Source organism: Centroberyx gerrardi, chromosome 10, assembly GCF_048128805.1.
Source record: "Centroberyx gerrardi isolate f3 chromosome 10, fCenGer3.hap1.cur.20231027, whole genome shotgun sequence".
Classification (NCBI taxonomy): Eukaryota; Metazoa; Chordata; class Actinopteri; order Beryciformes; family Berycidae; genus Centroberyx; species Centroberyx gerrardi.
In genome coordinates, this window is record NC_136006.1 from 10,164,942 (window position 1) to 10,173,945 (window position 9,004).

The window sequence follows — 9,004 nt, forward strand, 5'->3', positions numbered from 1 at the left end:
GTGATGATACAATATAATATCTTCTTTTAAGACACAGCTTTGTAAGCAACAATGCCTTGTATTGCCGTATTGCTTTGCATCCTGTCAGGCATCTGGCATTGTCTAGCATTCTTTAGGCTGCCTGGCAGCTGACTACTCTTGCTTGGCTTCCTAGGAGGCTTAAGGTGTCATTCTGCTGCCTGAGAGCCTGCTTATTGTTTAGCAGCTTGTAGCTAGTATGACTTTGTACCTGCTGGCTTTGAGGAATCAGTTGTGAAACGCAGTCTGGCAGGCCAATGCGACTTTTCAGAGGTCTCCCCCAGTTGTTAATGAACTATTAGTGAATTGTTAGTTACAGAATATCATTTAAGTGTACGTTCTTATGTACAATCACTAAAGTGATAAATCAGTAACTATTTTTAAAAAGAAATAATCTATTATCAGCACTTCTCCAAAAGTTTAGCTACTAGGTCTAACAGGACTATCATGTGGTGTAGTGTGCTCATCACTTTGGATTGGCTCATTGCAGAAACAGGCGTGCAGATTGGCAGCCTTCGGGCAAACTGAGCGCAAGGTAGCCACATTTTCATCCGCTTTGCAGCCACCCCCTTTGCTAATTACAGTATAAAAACCGGTGCCAATTTGAAAAAAGCAGATTTGTGTGAACATGCCATTATTAAGCCCCAGTGCCAGAGCCTATTTGTAGGACAGGCACTGGAAAACTACAAGGGAGCAGAATTTCCAGCAACTCACATAGCCAAGATATAAATATGTGGGCTACAATTTATGTAGACCCTACCTACCCTAATGTTTCCCAAAAAATGAATAAGTTATTGACTGAGGTGTTGTTGCCCCATTTTATATCAACAGTGTATGAATGCGTTTGCTAGCCTATAATAATACAACACATATTGTTTCATTAAGTAATCTTTCAACCTCAACCAAGGATCTGGTTTCTAGCACAATTTACCTTGCCTGTAATTGGCATAATAACGTCACAGTTTCACAACAGAGACGAATATGTAAGTTGACAAATTAGAGCAGAGATCCATGAGGTGGTAAGTAAGATTTCTGGGCTGAGTGGGGAACAGTCTGGGCTGGAAAGTACGTTTTGAAAGCCAAAAATCTCAGCAATCTCTGCACCTGACGAAATTATTGTTGAGCCATTGGCATTGAACAACAACCCTATCAAACCCCAACAGGTATATTTGGGTCATTTTGTGCTACGGGGCAGTAAACCTCTAACTTGTTGCACCTTTAAAGAAATAGAAAGCACATACCACACACTCACAGTGCCAGATTAGCTGCTAGCTGCTAGCTGCTCCTCTGTAGCTGCTAGCTAGTTGTTCCTCCATGTTAGCTGCAATAATTTGCTCTGGCGCCGCTGTGTCTCTTTGTGTCGGGGCTGCTGTTGTAGTTTAGCCTGGTCCTTTGAAGAATTTACGTATGCCCATTGTGTAAAATTAGTTTAGATATGATATTTACACTAGCAAGTTAACATTCGTTGTCCATTCCTCAAGTCCCAGTGTGCCCTCTCTGTCTTCAGATCGGTTGCCAGGTTACCAACAAGGTGCCCAAAGACTGCCTTCATGAATTAATTTAAAAGTGTGTTCTAATGTTCTAAACTGACTTTAATTGATCAATTCTAGTATTTATAGTGTGGACAATAAATGTTTTAACTGTGCAAATTAAATTGAAGAGCAAACGTTTTATTCATAATTAAAACAATTATACCCCTAAAGCTGGAACTGCAATTATTATCAGTAACATTAGTAGTAGCCTAATAGTAGCTAGTAGGGCCTAGTAGCCTACATAGTAGGCTACAAATAGTATTATTAGTATTATTATAAAAAATATTTTGTTATGTCATGAGGATGTGTAAATGTAGTGAATGCATCTATTTTAAGTTCCTTTTCTTATACCAAAGGGGATGTTGCATGTTGAACCAGGGCCTGGCAGCCTTGCAAATATAGCACAAGACTGCCATCTGTCAGGGACCTCTGAAAATAAAGAGCTATGCCACTGTAACCTTTAGGTGATGAAACATCTCCAAAAGCTTCCTATGTAGTAAGTTACTTTTATTGCCATGTTGCCAAGCCAGAGGATTTTTGTCTGATATTTATAACACATAACAAACTTCTGTGCAAAAGTTAAAATTGGCACAATTTATAGAAAGTAAGTGCCATACACATAAACACATACAAAGGCAGTAATCAAATGAAATAAATGAAATACATTTTAAGATGGGGACCTATTATGCGAGGGTGAACTGCCTCCTGTTCATGGGAGAAAGAAACTTTGAGATTGTTTTGGGATGTTGATGTTTTTTTAAATTTCATGTTAGCATTTGAGATATTTTTGTTTGTTCAGAGGTGCCCACTGTCATATGAAAGATCCTGTAATGTTCACTCTTTTGGCAGAGCGTGAGCTGCTCATACTGCAGGGCCTAGAGGACCTGGACGTCCAGGAAGATCAGAATGCTGTGTTTGTCTGTGAGATCTCAGTGGAGGATGTGCCAGGAGAATGGTACAAAAACGGGGAGCAGATACGAGCCACCAGCACCGTCAAGATCCGCCACGAAGGTCAGCTGCAAAACCTCAAACACGTTTTTCACATTATCCTGCATATCTATGCTGATGACATTCTGCTTCAAATAAATGAGGCAGAGGTTGATGCTGTTGTGATATTTTACAATATATGCGTAGGTTTATTATAATACTAAAAGAGGAGACACACAAAAAAATCTGATCCATGAATAGGGTCCGAAGAAACAATGTATGATGTTATTATTATTGCACATGCTACACAGAAAGGGAAATAAATGTATTCATTCCAGCTGATGCATTGTAGTTTTCCAAGCCAGTAATCTCACTTGAAATGATCCATCTAATTATTTATTTTCATTTATTCCTGATAAATTGTTATCATTATTATTTCAGGGACCAAACATTTTCTTCTCATGTGCAATGTGCGAGGAGAGGATGCTGGAGAGATCAAGTTTGTTGCCAGACACATTGAATCTGCAGCCTACCTGGAGGTGGAAGGTATGACAATAATCTAATACCGGGTGCTTCAAAAGGAGGTATACATTTTTATATGCATAATACTAACTGTGTTATTAAATATTGTTCCTGCTCCCAGGTACAACTATTATTTACAGGATTATTTATTGAATGTTGAATTATTTTGTTAAAATGACTAAATCAAAAAGACAAAAATTATACAGTTTTGTTTTTCATTATTATTATTATTATTATTATTATTATTATTAATAAAACTTGTATACCTAACTTTTGAACTATACTGTATGATACATTTTACTTTAAATAAAATGTATCTAACAATGTAAAATAATTTCACTTCTGTATTCATATTAATGCTCATAGCCTCTTATTTTATTTTTATTTTGCACATAGGAGACAGGATAATTCTTGTAATCAGTTATTGCATACATATTGTCTGTCACTGTAGATCACAAGCATTTTGAAAAAAAAAATTAAAATACTACTGGTTGAGATACAGTGAGAGATGTGTCTATAAGTCAGTAAAAAAAATATGTGTTTATAAAGATTAGCTGTCAAGAAAATATCATAGATAATTACAAAAAGAACTGATAATTTGTTTTAGAAAATATGGTTAAAGTAATGAAATTGTGAATTAGGTGCTGTACAAATGCACCAGCTGTGTCGCCTGATGATAATACAAACTGGAGTTTATCCTTTTCAGAGCTTCCAGTCAACATCGTGAAGCCTCTGCAGGACAGGACGGCCCTGGAGAAGAGCCGTGTGATCCTCGACTGCAGCGTGTCCAACCCCAGGTGCAGCATCCGCTGGTACAAGGGCTGCAATGTCATCTTGCCCTCGGAGCGCTTTGAGATCTGCAGTGAAGGCTGTTACCGCAAGCTGGTCATCCAGCAGGTGGCGCTAGAGGACGAGGGCACATACAGCGTGCAGGTCGGAGAGTATACATGCTCTGCAAAGCTGACAGTGGAGGGTAAGAGTTTATGATGAATGAATTGCACGGTGTAGTTTACAGCTTAGATATGTTTCCATACAGAATGTTTTAGGGCCAGTTTCACAAGTAAAACAAGGATGGATAGTGTGAATCCCGGAAATCTTGAGAAAACCTCATAAGATGACTTTGTGTCATAGGCCCGGAGGAAATACAGCTTTCATGTAAGGCTCTTATTGGGGACCCAATTCATTTCTGCTGTAAGAGTACTCATATTCCATCTTTGACTGGATAAGTCATCTTATCTTAATAGGATTCTAATATTAAGTCATCTGAGGTTTTCTGGACAATAAGAAAATCTTTTTATAGAGCTAAAGGGTCATTCCACTGATATGAGTTTCTCCATGCATTATTTTGTGCTGCTCACAGAAGACACATTTGTTTGAAACTCCACTTGTGTGAAAGCTGATTTTTATTTTGTTCATCAGGAAAAATCTAAGACCAGACTGAACTCTTGTGTGTGAGTTTCTTTGTACTACTGCTCTTGCTGTTGATAGTCCTATAGCCCATTGTATCCAAGAAAGAATTGGCTGCTCAACATTTCGGACCCTGCTGGGTGCTAAAGAGTTAGTGAAAGCAAGTCAGGACCGAAGTTGTCATTCCTCAGTGACACAACAAAAGTGGGTTGCAAAATAACCATGGTAACGGGGGACATGTACAGCACCGTGGCAACAGGATGAGGCCCCCTCTTAGGTTGGTGCATCAGTGGAGCAACTCATAAATAACCTCATAGCTCCATCTACTGGCACAACAATGCTAATGCACTTACATTTACTACTTGTCATGGGAAGTGGTACAAGGGTATCTCTCAAAGAGCATTGCCACTGTTTTTCACATGCAGATTTTACTCCCACACTTGCCTTGTTGAGATTCAGAGTGGTAATCTGCGAGATAATTGTTTTTTTTAGTTTTTATTTTGGCAACATCTTTGGTGATAAGAGATCATTACTGTGGTGTTTCTGCACTTCCCAGAGATCATCTGTCAATCAAACAGTGCGTCCAGTACTGCAGCGTCTTTTCCTTGGATTTTCTGTCGATGAAGTTTGAGTTTCTGCAGGTTGCACTCTTTTCTTTGTCTGTTCAGTAATGGTGGCTATCGCTGCTCATGCTAACTGCCCAGTTCTTCTTCTGTTTATTCCAAACCAACCTGCTGCCGGAGACATAAAACATATCACTTCCTGTGCATCATATTGTTTTTGCTAGGATTCTTCTTCTTCTTCTTCTTTTTCTGCTCTAAAACAATCTGTACCTCACATACTGAAGTCCTAGAGCAACCAAATTTGGTGGATAGGTTTCAAATCTCCCCCACAAAAATTACACCGACTGGTCAGATGGTGGCGCTATGACAAGCAACTCCCCTCCCCACTAATGGACGCTTGTGGCTATATTTATTATGATTTTGATGCTTTGGACCAGTATCCGGCATCTGTTTCCATCAGTGAGGTGTTTGGGCATCTATCCTTGACATGGGAGGTGAAAATTTGTTTGCAGCTAGCATCGCCATTTGCTTTTAGTGAGCAATGTGAGTGAGTCCAATTTTAGGGACGAATGTGGAAACGTTTATCCCTTATCCCCGTGCCAAGTGTCTGCACAGCAAAATCATCAGGGTCAATTTAATGCTGAGAGTGTAATAATCAACCTTATGCCAGCACTTATCCACACCCAGCACTTTTAGTTTTGAACAGCTGCCCCAGAGCCATATCAGCTGTATGCGTGAACAAAAAACTTTGAAAAATCACTGTAAAATCAACACTTAACCCTGGAAAATGATCTGCGTAGTGGTCAGAGCTGGACAGTAGCTGAACAGTCCTGCTAACAGCTTTCCCTCTGTTTCCCTCTCACCATCTCAGCCCAGTCTCTGCTGATGATCAAGGAGCTGGAGGACGTGGAGGTCGTGGCCCCCGATGAAGCCTGCTTTGAGTGTGAGGTCTCAGTGCCGGTCCTCAAAGCGCCCGTGTGGAGCCTGAACGGGGAGCCGCTGCAGCCGGGCCCAAGGGTGCGGCTGGAGAAGATGGGCACGGTCCACAGGCTGACGCTCAGACAGACCTCCCTGGACCTGAACGGCTTGGTGGAGTTCACCTCCGGAAAAGCTAAGAGCAGCGCCCAGCTTCGGGTGCTGAGTAAGTGAAACAAGGTATTATGTCATTTTCATCACTTTGCATCATTATTTATTTAGTTGTCAACTTGCTGAGTGGTTTACCTGATATAACAGCTTTATTTACACTGTCAGTGACAGTCTTAACCCTAACTGTAACTCTTACTTTGTAATGGGTCTACACAGAACATTTATAACACTTTATTTCAAATCATTCACAAATGTCAAAATAATTTCTCGAGCCTGTTATGAATATACTAAGTAAACCCTTTCAAAGGAGCTACCGAAATCATACAATTAATTAATTTTTAACCCTTGAGCACCCATGGTAACACTATACAAACTACAGTTTACAACACACTTATAACACCTGAACAAGAGCTTTAAAACAGCTACAAGCAACATTCATAACCGTTGAGTCATTCCTTATGTGGAAGTCTGAATTCATGGGGAGTTTGTGTAATTTGTCATTTGCGATGTTGCAGTGCAGCAATGTGTGAATTTACAGTGCTCATGGTACTGTAAAAGTGTCCAACAAATGGCTATCAAGCAAAAAAATTGTAATAATAAAATGGAGCAAAAAGGTTTCAAGTAATAAACCCCAAGATTACTATTTTTGTAACTGTTCCTGAACACACCATTGTGAGGTGAGGCGTCTTGGCTGGAGAAGTCAGGATCCACATTGCCATCAAAGGTATCAATACATTCAACTGAGCAACTGATGTTTTGAGAAGGAAAGTTTGAAGCAAGGCATTTCAAATGTAATTCAATGTAATTCTAAAAATGACCACTAGATGGGGATAAAAATACAGTCTTTCAATTCAAAAAATGATCACTAGATGAGGATAAAAATAAAGTTGCTGCTCATCATTATGGACAAACAACACAAGTATGTGGGAAGATGGCATTTTGAAGTAATGGAATAAAAAAGTGTTAGGTCAAATCAACTTAACCGTCCAACAAATGCACCATATTTGCACTACAAGCACCGCAAAAAGCCACATTAGTCTCCCAGACTGATACTGAATCGTCTAGACCAGCGTATTAAAGTGCGCTGCGTGACTTGGCATTACACATGCAGCACATGGCAACCAACACATACATGCGGTGGTTCTGAGAGTGCAACATTCTGTAAATAATATTGGGTGTTTATGGTCTTGCTCTATCCGTGGGCATGTAGGTCAAGCGATATAGAGCACATATCCATGGAACCTTCTAGGCCTATTTACAGGTGCAGGATAGTAAACTATATTTAGTTTTATTATGTTGCCTATTAACTGAAAGAGTATTGGGTTCATTCATCTGGCTTGGATGGGAGACATAGTCATAAACTCATTGGGCTGTCAACTGAGGGCAACATGCAGCACAGCCAGACCAGCATGCACACATTAGAAATGAAAAGAAATTAAAATAAAGACCATATGATGAAAATGTGGTGCTCATAATTTGGTGATTTGGTTGCAGATGTGGTAAAACATCAGGAGTGTGTTTCCCCCAAGCTGAAATGAAGCCTTCAACCCTCTGTCTAGTTTTATGGATTGGTACAAAAGCCATTGCAGGACTGTCACAGGCTTAAAGGGGAATTCCACCAAAACTGATTTTCTTAAGTTTTAAATGCTGAGTTTGAGTTTTTAATCATGAGTTCTCAAGATTAAGAAACTGCATTGAATTAAATGATTGTTTTTATTTTTCTTAGTTTTTTTCCCCAACTATCTCATGCTATAAAATTTGATGATGTTATGGCTTTTCCATTTTCCTTGATCTTTCAAACTCAAATCGAAATTCATAAAAGCACAGAAAGGGTTTGGGATTTTTTTTTTTTAGAAGTGACTGTTTTTGCAAAATGAGAACCTAAAAGTAATTTTCAATGGAATAGCCCTTTAATTAAGCTGTTATTTGCGACACCAGTTTTTTAATTCAACAAAAAGCATAACGTTTGATGATTGCATAATGGACACCAACCATGAAACCTTACATCACTTGAAGCAAAGGCAAGTTTACGTTTTGACAGAATAAGGCCAAGCACGTTGATGGATGCTCTCTGGTTCTCAGTCTAATTTTTTCTCTGCTCAAATTTCACAGGTAACCCGTGACTGACCCTGTCATCTTCTAAGTGTCATCACCTAATTGACATGGATTGATTGTTTTTTTTGTATTGATGTTTTTCAAGCTGTAACATTGAAGTGGCTAATACATTTACATATGTCTTTAAAAGTGGTTAAAAACAGGGTTGGGATCGATTTTCTTGCAATTCAGTCATTTCCTTTCAGTAAGAAAAAATAAAGATTCTTTTATGAAAAAAGTTCTTATATCCAGTCTATAAAGACATTTAAAAACGGCTCTCTCATCATTACGCGAATTGCAGTTTCAATGTATATAATGCAGTGAGTGAATTGAAAGTGAATTGACCCCCAACCCTGGTAGGGGGATTTTAGCCAAATCTATTATTGTGCCAATGAATCTCACATTGGGATATTGTAAAGATTTAAGGATTTCAGTGGCGGCAATACCTATATGGTTAGATTCTTACAAGAACAGAAAATCTGATTTTTAACTTGCATCGAGATCTGACTTCTGCATAGTTTGAATGCAATCCAGCAATAATACACATGCAAGCAAGGAGACTAAATAAGTACAGCCGCAGGAGATGCATGACAGCTATTTTCAGGCCCAAGTGCGGACATAGAGCAACGAGATCTCCTGAAATCTAATGTGTAATCGCCCTTGTGATACAGATCTGATCTTCTCCCGGCTGCCTGAACAGAGAGCGAACACATGGATCTGATTACAGCCGCGGCATAATCAAATCAAAGGGTTAAAAACCAGATTTTCCGTTCCTGTGTACAAGCAGCCATTTTGGTCCCGTGTAGAACTCACACTTCCCTGCCCTCGTCAGAGATTCCAGTTGAATGCTTTTAC

General features: G+C 39.3%; 1 protein-coding gene across 1 annotated transcript in view; it reads left to right on the forward strand.

Annotated features, from left to right (window-relative positions):
• obsl1b (obscurin like cytoskeletal adaptor 1b) overlaps positions 1 to 6,118 on the forward strand; it is a 33,477-nt gene extending 27,359 nt beyond the window's left edge. The window contains exons 18-21 of the mRNA XM_071897839.2: positions 2,400 to 2,561; positions 2,919 to 3,023; positions 3,706 to 3,972; positions 5,841 to 6,118. Of these exons, the coding sequence (XP_071753940.1) occupies positions 2,400 to 2,561; positions 2,919 to 3,023; positions 3,706 to 3,972; positions 5,841 to 6,118 (812 nt within the window). The remainder of the gene's footprint in view (positions 1 to 2,399; positions 2,562 to 2,918; positions 3,024 to 3,705; positions 3,973 to 5,840) is intronic.
• The last annotated feature ends 2,886 nt before the right edge of the window (positions 6,119 to 9,004 follow it).